At 39.0% G+C, this 13,562-nt stretch overlaps 1 protein-coding gene across 5 annotated transcripts in view; it reads right to left on the bottom strand.

Moving 5' to 3' along the window:
* Positions 1-13,562, bottom strand: part of LOC124550878 (gastrula zinc finger protein XlCGF52.1-like) — a 307,814-nt gene that overhangs the window by 202,575 nt on the left and 91,677 nt on the right. For all 5 annotated transcript variants that reach the window (XM_047125630.1, XM_047125631.1, XM_047125634.1 and 2 more), the window contains one exon: positions 8,727-8,831. In XM_047125630.1, coding sequence (XP_046981586.1) covers positions 8,727-8,831 — 105 coding nt within the window. The remainder of the gene's footprint in view (positions 1-8,726; positions 8,832-13,562) is intronic.

The following is a 13,562-nucleotide window of genomic DNA, read 5'->3' as shown; positions in this document are numbered from 1 at the left end:
TTCAAATGTGCTATATTTTTGAACTTCCTTTCAATTTTCCACGTACAATACAGCTGAAATTGTCCCACTTAGTGCTTTTATTCATAATGCACAGAAATAACCTTGGCCTCGGAATGCTAATGCAGATTTCTATTACAGAAGGACAGCTACAATTCGGTTTTGAGGACTGCGCTTGCTCTTTCTATGTTGACCCTTCACTAATCGGGACCACCTGACAATCAATTGTACAGTGCATACCATCCTTATTGTTACTCCTATTGTTCTGCCTACTCAGCAACAGTGGTCATTAAAATACAGTTTGCCTAAGTAACAATACAATACATTTTACAACATTTGCTGAAAACTGTTGTATATACTGTAGCTATTTGTGTAGTAGCATCCATACTGTAGTGTGTCCACGTGTGTCAAGTTAATTTTAAACTGTTATATATATGTACATGTAACTGTGTGCTTCTTTATGTTTTAATTCATACATTACTATGAATGACAGCAGTAAGAGAAAGTCTGTGCCACTGAATGTGAATCTGCAGGATTTGAAAAGACTAAACAAACGAGAAGCACTGAAAAACAAAATTGCTGCTGAGTATGGAGTTGGTGAAGTGACAATTGGAGATTGGCATAGAAACAGAGGCAAAACTGAGAAGTTTTCATCAAACAAGTGTTCTATTTCATGATTTGAAGAGAAGTCAATGAAGAAATGAGTGAAGCTTTGTTTATTTGGTTTACTTAACAAAGACATAAAGGAAATCTAATTTAAGGGCCTATTCTACAACAAAAAGCTGTATTTTTTAGAAACAAATTAAAGGAAGGTGAGGACAATTTTACTGCAAGTTCAGTATAGTTGGGTAAGTGGAAGAAGCGATACAGTGTAAGGCAACTTGAAATTTGTGGTGAAAAACTTTCTGCAGATTCTCAAACTATTATACAATTTTGTGAGAAATTAAGAAAAATTATACAAGAAGAAAATCTTACTCCTGATCAACTGTATACCTGCGATTAAACAGGGCTACTTTATAAAATACTTCCATCTCAAAATCTAGCCTCAAAGAAGAAAAGGCTGTCGCGGGCTACAAAGAACATTAAGAGAGGTTAACAGTTCTTGCTGCAGTGAATGAATGTCGAGACCATACACTGAAGCTGCTGGTAACCAGGAAATCTGCTAAGCCCAGAGCTTTAAAAATTATCACTGCTTTGCACTGCCTATTACAAATGTCCACCACAAATCTGCTTGGATGGACAAAAATGTTTTTAAGAAGAGGTTTTTCGAAGATTTTGTTCCAGAAACCGAAAGATACCTAAAGACAAAGTGCTTGCCTTCCAAAGCAATCTTAACGCTTGACAATGCTGGTTCACACCGTAGTTTGCTTCAAACACTTCTACAAACAGAAGGTGAAGAAACCAACAAAAAAATTTTAAAAAACCTATAATGAGAAATATAGTTTACTTGATAGCCAATTCGTGGTCTGAAATATAAGCAGACACACTAAAAAAGTCATGCAACCAGATTTTACAGAGTGATTCAAATACCTACAGTGCAGACGAAGATGACTTACTGTTGGCAGAACTGATGAAAAAGCTTGCTGAATGTGAAAATGCAAATGTGCATGATATTTCAGATTGCATGAACAGTGATGAACATGTTGAAGTGACCAATCTTGCAATTGTTCAAATGGTCAGTGAACCCGCTGAAGGCAGTGATGATGAGGAGCTGCCTGAAATTTACCACTGATCACTCACATCGAGGGTGTGGCAGCACTTGATGTAGCATTGCATTATATTGAGCAGCAAGCGGAAGACACTCCAACTGGCGCCATGTGACATAACAGGTAAAAAATGGGGTTGTATTTTGAAACAAAGGACTATGGGCAATTTCTTTAAAATATAACTTATATTTTTGCAAATTGGAAATGAGTGTCCATATATGTACATATAACACAAGTATTTACTATGTTGTTTTTAATTATTTTTAATCATTATTCTGTCCATTAAATATTTATTATGATCTACCCATTGTTCCAGTGATATTTCCGTGTTATTTGTGTTTTTTGTAACTCAAAGTAGACTCAGCAAGGTAATCAACTTGAGACCCCTGTAAAAATCACTCATTACTTCGTCCGAGTAATGAGCCAGTTGGGTGCTAGGCCCAACAAAAACTTTTGAAGGTGAACATTCCTGAAAATAGAACATGTAGAATGACCCATATCTCAACACACATTTGTTTCCAGACACATGTCTATTGAGCTTTTTTCCCTAGTTTGGACCAGTACTATCTGCTGTAAGAAGATGGGACACACCCCACATATACACCTACATAGGCAGTATACAGAACCGACTGGTGCCTCTTCTTCTTGCTAAAAGTCCTCCCACTAAACTAATTTTTCCATATGGTTCACAAGCAGATCTAATGTTCTACAGGCAATTACTTGATACAAAGCTTGATCTCCCTCTATTTCAGTTTCTGGTGAGTCTTCCACGATATACAGTTGTGGTCCATGAAACTTTTGTTCCTCATGTTTTGTCCAGAGTTGTGTTGGACATTGTCATACATGCTCCTGGTTCTCCTGAGCTTGCTGACTGATGGGTCAGATGTCAGAGGGTGAAATAAATACCATAAAAAGGAGGAATGATCAGAAGGGAAAATCCTTTTTAAAGATAAAATTTGTCAATCAATTCTGTAGAGCTGCTGTTGACCACATAAATAATATTGTGGGGAAGGTGAGCCAAGGTTTGCATTTCATTGGCAGGACACTTAGAAGATGCAACAAGTCCACTAAGGAGACAGCTTACACTACACTTGTTCGCCCTCTCTTAGAATATTGCTATGCGGTGTGGGATCCTTACCAGGTGGGATTGACGGAAGACATCAAAAGGGTGCAAAAAAGGGCAGCTCGTTTTGTATTATCATGTAATAGGGGAGAGAGTGTGGCAGATATGATACGCGAGTTGGGATGGACGTCATTGAAGCAAAGATGTTGTTCGGCGCGGCGAGATCTATTTACTAAATTTCAGTCACCAACTTTCTCTTCCGAATGCGAAGTTTCATGGCTTCTTTTTTACTGTTATAATCAGCCCTATGTTTATACGAGGTGTGATCACAAAGTAATACGATTTTTTTTCTTTTTTAAAGAATCTTTATTTATTGATCAACATCAACTTTGTCCCCTTCTTCAGAGTAGTCCCCCTCAGATATAACACCTGTGCCAGCACTTTTCCCAATATTGGAGCACTTCTGGAACTCACTTTTCATTACGGTGTTCAACTTCTTAAGCAATTCTGTTTTTATCTTATCGATGGTGGCAAAATAACGTAGTTTCATGGTTCTCTTCAGTCTCAGAAGAGAAAGAAGTCGCAGAAAGCCATGTCTAGCAAATACGGTGATTGAGGCAATACAACTGTTTTGTTTTTGGCAAAAAAGTCACAAAAAAGTATTGAGGTGAGAGTAGGAGTATTATCATGAGTGGTTTTCCCACAATTCTGGTCATTTTCTTCAGTTTGCTTCATGCAAATAGCATATAACTTATAAACAATACAACTGAAAAGCTGGAACTCATGACACATTATCCTGTTGTAATCTAAGAAAACAGTAAGAACCTCTTTCACATGTGATCAAACTTATTTAATATTTTTCAGTGTTTGTTTCCGTTGACAACACTGAGTCTTGATTTTGACGTCGTACCCATATACCCATGTTTTGTCACCTGTTATAACCTTCTAAAGAAGTTCTGGGTCATTCTCCACTTCATTCATCAATTCCTGAATGACGTCTATGCGACATCATTTTAGGTCAAAATTCACCAAAACTTTGCTGCTATGCATTTCATGCCTAAAATGTCTGAAAAAATTGCTTGTCCTAAGCAGAGGATATGCTGATAACATCAGCAACCTCTCTGATGGTGATGCAACAAATTTCCAAAAGCATTTTCTTTCCACTTCAACACTGTTATCATAACTCATGTGCTAGGGCATCCAGGTCAGTTATCTTCTGGACCCTCCTTGAAACATTTCTACCACTCATCAACTCTTGTCTTCCTCATAGCACATGTGCCAAAAGCCACATACAACCTTTTGAATGTGGTGCTGCATTTTATTCCATCCTTCAAGCAAAATTCAATAAAAATTTTTTGATCCTTCTTTCAGGAAAGGAAAAATTCGCCGAGCACTCGAAAACACATATAACCTGTTTGACTGTCAACAATAAACTAAGTATTCAAAACAGCTGAAAATGCAAACATACATCAGCTAATTTTGTACAAAAAATTGAAATCTGATATATCTACATCTACATGATTACTCTGCAATTCACATGTAAGTGTTTGGCAGAGGGTACATTGAACCTCATACTATCTCTCTACCATTCCACTCCCGAACAGCGCGCGGGAAAAACGAACACCTAAACCTTTCTGTCCGAGCTCTGATTTCTCTTATTTTACTTTGATGATCATTCCTACCTATGTAGGTTGGGCTCAACAAAATATTTTTGCATTCGGAAGAGAAAGTTGGTGACTGAAATTTCGTAAATAGATCTCGCCGCGCCGAAAAACATCTTTGCTTTAATGACGTCCATCCCAACTCGCGTATCATATCTGCCACACTCTCTCCCCTATTACGTGATAATACAAAACGAGCTGCCCTTTTTTGCACCCTTTCGATGTCCTCCGTCAATCCCACCTGGTAAGGATCCCACACCGCGTAGCAATATTCTAACAGAGGGCGAACGAGTGTAGTGTAAGCTGTCTCTTTAGTGGACTTGTTGCATCTTCTAAGTGTCCTGCCAATGAAATGCAAACTTTGGCTCACCTTCCCCACAATATTACCTATGTGGTCTTTCCAACTGAAGTTGTTCGTAATTTTAACACCCAGGTACTTAGTTGAATTGACAGCCTTGAGAATTGTACTATTTATCGAATAATCGAATTCCAACGGATTTCTTTTGGAACTAATGTGGATCACCTCACACTTTTCATTATTTAGCGTCAACTGCCACCTGCCACACCATACAGCAATCTTTTCTAAATCGCTTTGCAACAGATACTGGTCTTCGGATGACCTTACTAGACAGTAAATTACAGCATCATCTGCGAACAACCTTAGAGAACTGCTCAGATTGTCACCCAGGTCATTTATATAGATCAGGAACAGCAGAGGTCCCAGGATGCTTCCCTGGGGAACACCTGATATCACTTCAGTTTTACTCGATGATTTGCCATCTATTACTACGAACTGCGACCTTCCTGACAGGAAATCACGAATCCAGTCGCACAACTGAGACGATACCCCATAGGCCCGCAGCTTGATTAGAAGTCGCTTGTGAGGAACGGTGTCAAAAGCTTTCCGGAAATCTAGAAATACGGAATCAACTTGAGATCCCCTGTCGATAGCGGCCATTACTTCGTGCGAATAAAGAGCTAGCTGCGTTGCACAAGAGCGACGTTTTCTGAAACGATGCTGATTACGTATCAATAGATCGTTCCCTTCGAGGTGATTCATAATGTTTGAATACAGTATACGATCCAAAACGCTACTGCAAACCGACGTCAATGATATAGGTCTGTAGTTCGATGGATTACTCCTACTACTCTTCTTAAACACTTGTGCGACCTGCGCAATTTTCCAATCTGTAGGTACAGATCTATCGGTGAGCGAGCGGTTGTATATGATTGCTAAGTAGGGAGCTATTGTATCAGCGTAATCTGAAAGGAACCTAATCGGTATACAATCTGGACCTGAAGACTTGCCCGTATCAAGCGATTTGAATTGCTTCGCAACCCCTAAGGTATCTACTTCTAAGAAAGCTTGCAAAATTAAAAAAATCTCCTGTTACTTTCCAGTCACGCCTTGTATATATTTTGATGATTTCTCTATATAGGTGTAGATCATAGTTCATTATTGTAGATAAAATTTTGATACTGAAGAACTTCACTTCATGGTTCCTTAACTGAAGAGCGTACGCTATTACAGCTTTCCCTTGTCGGGAAAGGTTTTTGTGTTCCAGCAGATGTATATTCATGCTTCTCTTTTTTGTTCTAATGTAGGAAACTTATGATGGCATGCTGAAAAGTAATACCTACAATTTTTTTATTATGTTGTCCATGTTGGTAGAAGTACACCATATCATGCATATTAGTTGGTTGACACTCCTGCTTCGCTGACGCAAATTGTAACCCTCTTCTGCTAGATGGTTCTGAATTGCAGCATGTAACGCGATAGTGTGTAACATACCCACGTCAGTGAGTGAGAAACAGTGTGTTGTTATCAAGGAGAATTACCTCACTTTAATCCTCGTACCACTGAAAAGATGAATGAAATAAATATTAGAGTCAGTGGTGTTTAGAAACAGCTGAAATTGTTACAATTGAACAAAGCTCCAAGGGACCGATGGAATTTCATCAGATTCTACACTGAATTTATGGCACAGTTAGCCCCTCTTCTAACTATAATCTATCGTAGAACCCTTGAACAAAAAACCATGCCCAGTTCTTGGAAAAAAGCACAGGTCACACCCATCTACAAGAAGGGTAGTAGAAGTTATCCAAAAACTACCATGCAATATCCCTGACATCAATTTGTTGTAGAATCTTAGAAAATATTTTGAGCTCAAACATAATGAGGCATCTTGAACAGAATGACTCCTCAATGCCAACCAGCATGGATTTCAAAAATATCAATCACGTGAAATCCAACCTGCACTTTTCCCACATGACATACTCAAAGCTTTGAATCAGTGTAGTCAGGTAGATGCAGCGTTTCTTGATTTCCAAGAAGCATTTGACTCAGTACCACACCCACACTTACTGTCAAAAGTGTGATCATATAGGGTATCAAGTGAAATTTGTGATTGGACTGAGGACTTTTTAGCAGGCAGGATGCAGCATGTTATCTTGGATGGAGAGCCATTGTCAGATGCAGAAGTAACTTTGGATGTAACCCAGGGAAGTGTTTTGAGACCATTGCTGTTTATGTTGTATATTAATGACCTATCATACCATATGGACAACAACATCTGAATTTTTGCAGATGATGCAGTTATCTACAATGACATACCGTTTGAAAGAAGCTGCTTAAATAGAATGATCACATAAGCTCAGTAGTGGGTAAAGCAGCCAGTTGTAAATCACTCTACGAATACACTACAATCCCCTATGTATCGCTCACTTAGGGATCATGAGGATAATACTGGAATAATTACTGCATGCACAGAGGCTGTCAAACAATCATTCTTCCCATGCTTCATACGTGAATGGAATGGGGTGAAACTCTAATAGCTGGTACAATGGAATGTAGCCTCTGCCATGCTCTCGTGGCAGTTTGCAGATAACCGATGTAGATGTAGTTTCAAATTACAATAGTTTGGTCACACAGGGGAGTACTCTCTCCCTCGGCATGACAATGCCAGACCACACACAAGTGCTGCGACATCTGCAACAATCCATTGCATTGGGTTCACTGTCTTCAAACATCTTCCATAACTTTAGAATGAGATTTTCACTCTGCAGCGGAGTTGCGCTGATATGAAACTTCCTGGCAGATTAAAACTGTGTGCCGGACCGAGACTCAAACTCGGGACCTTTGACTTTCGCGGGCAAGTGCTCTACCATCTGAGCTACCCAAGCACGACTCACGTCCTGTCCTCACAGCTCTACTTCTGCCAGTACCTCGTCTCCTACCTTCCAGACTTTACAGAAGCTCTCCTGCGAACCTTGCAGAACTAGCACTCCTGAAAGAAAGGATATTCCCCAGGCTGTGGCTAAGCCATGTCTCCACAATATCCTTTCTTTCAGGAGTGCTAGTTCTGCAAGGTTCGCAGGAGAGCTTCTGTAAAGTTTGGAAGGTAGGAGACGAGGTACTAGCAGAAGTAAACCTGTGAGGACGGGGCGTGAGTCGTGCTTGGGTAGCTCAGTTGGTAAAGCACTTGCCCGCGAAAGGCAAAGGTCCCGAGTTCGAGTCTCGGTCCGGCACACAGTTTTAATCTGCCAGGAAGTTTCATCTTCCATAACTGTCCAGACTTGGCTCCATCCAGTATTCACCTGTTTCCAAAACTTAAAGAACACCTTCAAGGACTTCACTTTGATAGTAATGATGCAGTGCAAGCAGAGGTGAAATTGTGGGTCCATCAACAAAGTCAAAAATTCTACAATGACAGTGTCAACAAATTGGTTTTTGTTGTGACAAATGTGTTTGTCAACAGGGTGACTATGCTGAGAAATAAGTATGTTAACATGAAGAATACAGATGCATAAGGTTAATAAATTGTGTTTCATTTAAAAAGCTGCAAGGGTTTTCACATACAAAATTCAGAGGGATTACTTTTCAGGATACCCTTGTACAGGGAATCTTATATACCATGGACACCAGTAGAGGAAGGAGTTTATCCTTTACAGATCTGAGGGCTTGACAGATTTTCTTTGTTGATCTGAAAACTGGTCTGGCATTATGTTTCTGTAAAATCTTACTGATCTAATAAGATGCATTTTTTTATCATTGTCCCTAGGACTTTTATTTGGTGTCAGAGTTCTATTTACTTCTTTCCTGGACAGTCATTTTTCTTGAATGTCTGCTTCAGATGTTTCAGTTCACCATGTACGTGTCCTGGTGCGCAAATTCTTTTGGCTCTGTTGATGAGAGTTTTCATGACACCCCTATTTTGTGTGGATGGCTGTCAGAGCTCTAATGTAAATATCTGTAACCAACACACCAGTGGCAGACAAGACACAGGGAAAACAACTCACCTGTCCATCATCCTCGCTAGCTGCCTCCTCTTCATCTTCTTCATTCTCTGTTTTAACAATATTGTATGTGACAGGCCCAAGATAATCTTCTGAAGGTGAACATTCCTGAAACAGTTGAAAGAAAATGCTACATAAGACAAGAGATAAGATACAAAACACACTTTCAAGCAAAATTACAGAAAAATAATGAGACCGCTTCCTTTGGTTTCAGTCTAACAAACGCCTTTGAGGAAGTGATTCCTGCTATGAATATGCTACTGTACAAGCATCATACAACAAATGTATTGAACAACACTGCTGCTGAAATGTAAAACCACTACAGTTTATTATTATTATCATCATTATCTTCATCATACAGTGTACTGTCTATTGGCACATTCCCAGCAATACTGCTGTCCCCATTTGATCCTGTTCCAGGCCAACTGTTCTATAGTGTAATCTTTTATTCTTTTCATTTCATCCAGCATTTTTGGGATTCTCCTTACTATGTTGTTCTGTCTTTCCACTGTACTTCAATAGCTGTTGTTCGAATTCCTTTCCCTCATAGTGTACGTCCCATCCAGTCATGTTCCCTTTTCTTAACCAGGTTTAGGAGAGGTCTTTCTTCCTTTACTCTTAGCAGTACACGGATGACCGAAAAGTTGTTACCACCAATAAGAAGTATATATTTGAGTGGTGCCTCTTCTGTTGTACATGTCCAATAGAACAGACACCACTCATGACGACATTGCTGGTGCACACATTTATATGAAATAGAGAATGGGGAAAGAAAGGAAAGGAGTGGGGGAAATTCGTGAATTCCAGCCCTCCAGGGTATTGTGGAATGCAATAGTGAAAGTTGAAAATTTGTTCCGGACTGGAACTCGAACTCTAGCTTCTCATGAGCAGTTGCCTTAACCACTTTGGCTATCTGGATACAATCCCTGACAAACTCAAATGTTTAACTTATCACGCATTGCAATGCAATGTCCCTTGCCCTCTAACCCCTACTCACAAATTACTGATTCCCACAGGAGTTCAGATGATGATAGTGCATCCAAACTGAAACAAGGATCGAGAGTTCATCACGCTCTTACATAAATGTATATATTTGAGAGATGTCTGATCTGTCAGACATGTCCACCAGAACAGATGCCACTCACGATGATGCGGCTGGTACATAACAAGACACCACTCAAATATAAACATTTCTGTAAAAGTGTGAGACAATCAACACTCATTTCACTGCGGATGCACTAATATCATTGAACTTCTACATAATTTGCGAGCAGGGGATTAAAGGACGAGGGATGATACAGTGCAGCATGTGATAAGCTGGAAATTTGACTTGATTTGGGACTGTGTCCATATGGCTGAAGCAGTCAAGGCAACAACTCACGAGAAGTGATAAATCCATGTTAAAGTCCAAGTCCAGCACAAATTTTCAACTTTTGCCATTGCACTACCACACTGCCCTGTGCAGCTGAAAGTCAAAATTCCTGCCCATCCCTTTCCTTTCTTTCCCATTCTATGTTTCATATAAAACCAACCAGATGGACATGTCCGGGTCACCCTCAATAGTAAAAAAGATATTGCAGCAACAGTTTCATAATGATCCTCAAAGCCACAAAGCCACTTTACTGCCCATCGACTGCATGTGAAATTTGTGCACTTCGAGTCTGTGACTAGTGACTGTAAAGGAAACAGTGGGCACCCAAAAAGGATTTGGCTGGAAAATAATGTTGTAAATGTTTTAGACAGAATGATTAGGAGTCAAGGAAAGTCGTGTACAAGATAAGCATCAGAAACAGGAATCTCATGGACAAATGTCTTACGAATTCTCCAGCTTGAAATGGGAGTGAAGCTGTACAACATTCCAATGATACAAGCCCTACCTGACACTGATACAACTGCTCATGTATAAGCTGCAGAAGTGTTATGAGAAATGATACTCGCGGAGTCTAATGTTGTGCTCTTTATGATAAATGATGCCACATTTCATGTCTGTGACAATGTGAATAACCACAATTCAGTCATTTGGAGAGCAGACAATCCCCATGAACTAAGAGAGCACACTCAATCCTATCCAAAAGTTTAACATATGGTGCAGTATTTTTAGGTTTTATGTACTTGTGCATATTTATTTAATGATCAGACCACAACAGAAGATTCTTAGATTCTTACCTGGATATGTCGCAGAATTTTACTGTTGATAATCTTTCCCTTACAATCATAACATTATGTTACTTCCAGCAAGATGGTGCACCACCAAATTATTTCTTAGATGCTCAACATTATCAAGATGAAATATCTGGTAGACACTGGATAGGAAGAGGTGGACCTTTGGCATGGCTGCCCCACTCACCTGATCTGACTTCGTATGATTCCTGGTTATGAGGAATGGTGAAAGAAAATGTGTATGGTGCAAGGCCTACTGACATTAATGACCATAAAGAACACATAACACAAGTTGTCCACTCTACACTTAGGGAAAAATCTGAAAGCACTATGGCTTGTATAGTGAAAGGACTACACATGCATTTAGAACCAATGAGTATAGGTCGAAGAAGTGCACTAATTTCATTTGGACTTGTGTTCGTGGAGTGTGAACTTTTATACTAAAGCAAAATAAAATAAGAATAAAATAATAATAAATAATGAAATAAAAGTTAATCCCATATAAGGGTAACATCTTTTTGGACAACTCTGTATTTCACTATTGTTCAGCTTTGTTCACCAATTTTATAGTCTCCAGTCTCCTCCAAATCCACATCTTAAATACGTCAATTCCATCTACTTCGTTGATTGTCCAGCTTCCACAACATGAAGAAAAACACTCCACATGAAGCAATTAACCAATTTTTTTAAATTCTGTCCCAAATTTTCTGCAACATTAGAAATTATATAAAAAACGCTTAAGATCTGCTAATACGTATTGAATGCATGGTAATAAGACATCCAAATTAATGTTAATAAACCTTTCTTTTTCTGAAAAGCTTGCTTTGCCATTGCAATTCTTGATCTTATTTCTTTTTCACTCACCCCATTGTCAGTTAACATGCCCCCCAAATATCTGTACTATTAAACAGCAAGTCACCTGGATGTTGATGGAATGTCACACAACAGCACATAACAGTGCATTTACCCTTGAGAGAATGTAAACACAGCATCGTATTGGTTGCCAGTAACGGATACAGCAGTATGTGCAGCAGTAGGTGACACTGTAGCATACACACAAAAAAGGGGGAGAATATATATTTTTTCTTTTGGCTTTTGAGGTCTCTCACCCAGCAACAGATGTCAACCAACAAGTTTTCTGCAGCAGGATATTTTGTACTAATCCCGTGGAGGTCCTAACTTGCTCCCACTGAACGGGAAGTGCAGTAAGTCAAAACAGGTGAATTGAACCTTGCATTCTGTTTTTATCGTAAGTTTTTGATATAAAAATTTTAAAAAATTATTGTATTTGCACATTCTTCAGAGGGGTCAGAAAAAAATTGCTTTATATCTGCTACTGTCTTTTGAATGCATGGTAATAAAACATTCAAATTCACAATACTGATTTGTATATTGACAGTGTTCAGTAAGATGTAAGCATGTTTTGTTTACTAAGAGGGTAAAACTACTAGAAGGTGCAGTCATGCCTTTGCTGAAAGTTGATAACTTCACCAGTTTTCAACACACTGCACAAGACTACAATGTACTACTACTTTTAAAAAATGCTTATATTGCATCTCAATGTACAATCATTTATTGTATTACAACATGGAAATATTGCTCATACGTACAGTTCGAGACAATACCATTAGATTCTGACATTTTTAACAGTTCTCTAGAGTTCTTCTGTCATGCTGTGATGTCACTCAGCATTGTCATGCTGCTTACTCGGTGATGCACCAAGCTACTCCAAGCTGGGATGCCAAATCGTGGAACAAATAAAAGCCCCATGCAGGTGCCACAACTTGTGGAAGAACTGCAATCACTGTCCCACTTTGAAGATGCATGGCATCTATCCGTATAAGCATTACATGCAAAACAGATGACAACAACCCACAAAAATGTTTTCTATTAATAACTACTAAACTATTACATGGTTTCATCTATCATGAACATCATTCATCAGTTAGAGAGATACAGAGCTACAAATCAGTCTGACAGGGTGATATGTTAAATCACAAATGATATGGAAAGCTTTAAAGATCATGACTAAATTTAAAGTAACTGAAATACTGTTGATGATTTCAATTGTATAGGCATTAGGCCATGGTCAAAGGCATGTTTCTGTGCCCAATGTTTCGCCTCCTAATTCTGGTATTATGAACCCACAACGTTATGGTTTCAATACAACATTTAATTATTTATTTATTTATTTATTACAAAAGGGACATACAACTTTGAGTATAGAATGCAGATCAAGTCAGAGGTAATTAATACTGTCTGAGTGTCTATAACTTACAAATATCAAGTTACAACATCCTCCCAACCCCGATTAACTTCTAGAGCGTTTATCAGTTGAACGGGACACAAGCTTATGGACCCTTCCAAAATTCATTCATATCTTCCCATCTCTTCCCTCATCAAGATCTATCTTGGTTTTCCTCAACATGGTGTATATACAAACATCCTTCTGTAGGATAGTGACATCACCCCATCTGGTGCCTTCCTGAACCATCCTCGCTCAGTGAGTTTCATCGAAGATTTTGACCGGGATTAGGCACTCTTTCTTCCACCCGGTCCAGAAACGTTCTACCACCTTCTGCTGTCACTGAAACTCTTTGAACAACTCCCTTCTAACTGGTGGTTCTGGACCTGTGAGCAGTGTCATTAGTTGATCATTTACACAGAAATGGGCAAGTG

This window comes from Schistocerca americana, chromosome 9 (genome assembly GCF_021461395.2).
Source record: "Schistocerca americana isolate TAMUIC-IGC-003095 chromosome 9, iqSchAmer2.1, whole genome shotgun sequence".
In the NCBI taxonomy this organism is placed as follows: domain Eukaryota; kingdom Metazoa; phylum Arthropoda; class Insecta; order Orthoptera; family Acrididae; genus Schistocerca; species Schistocerca americana.
The sequence above is the reverse complement of the archived record's forward strand: the minus strand, read 5'-3'. Positions and strand labels throughout refer to the sequence as shown.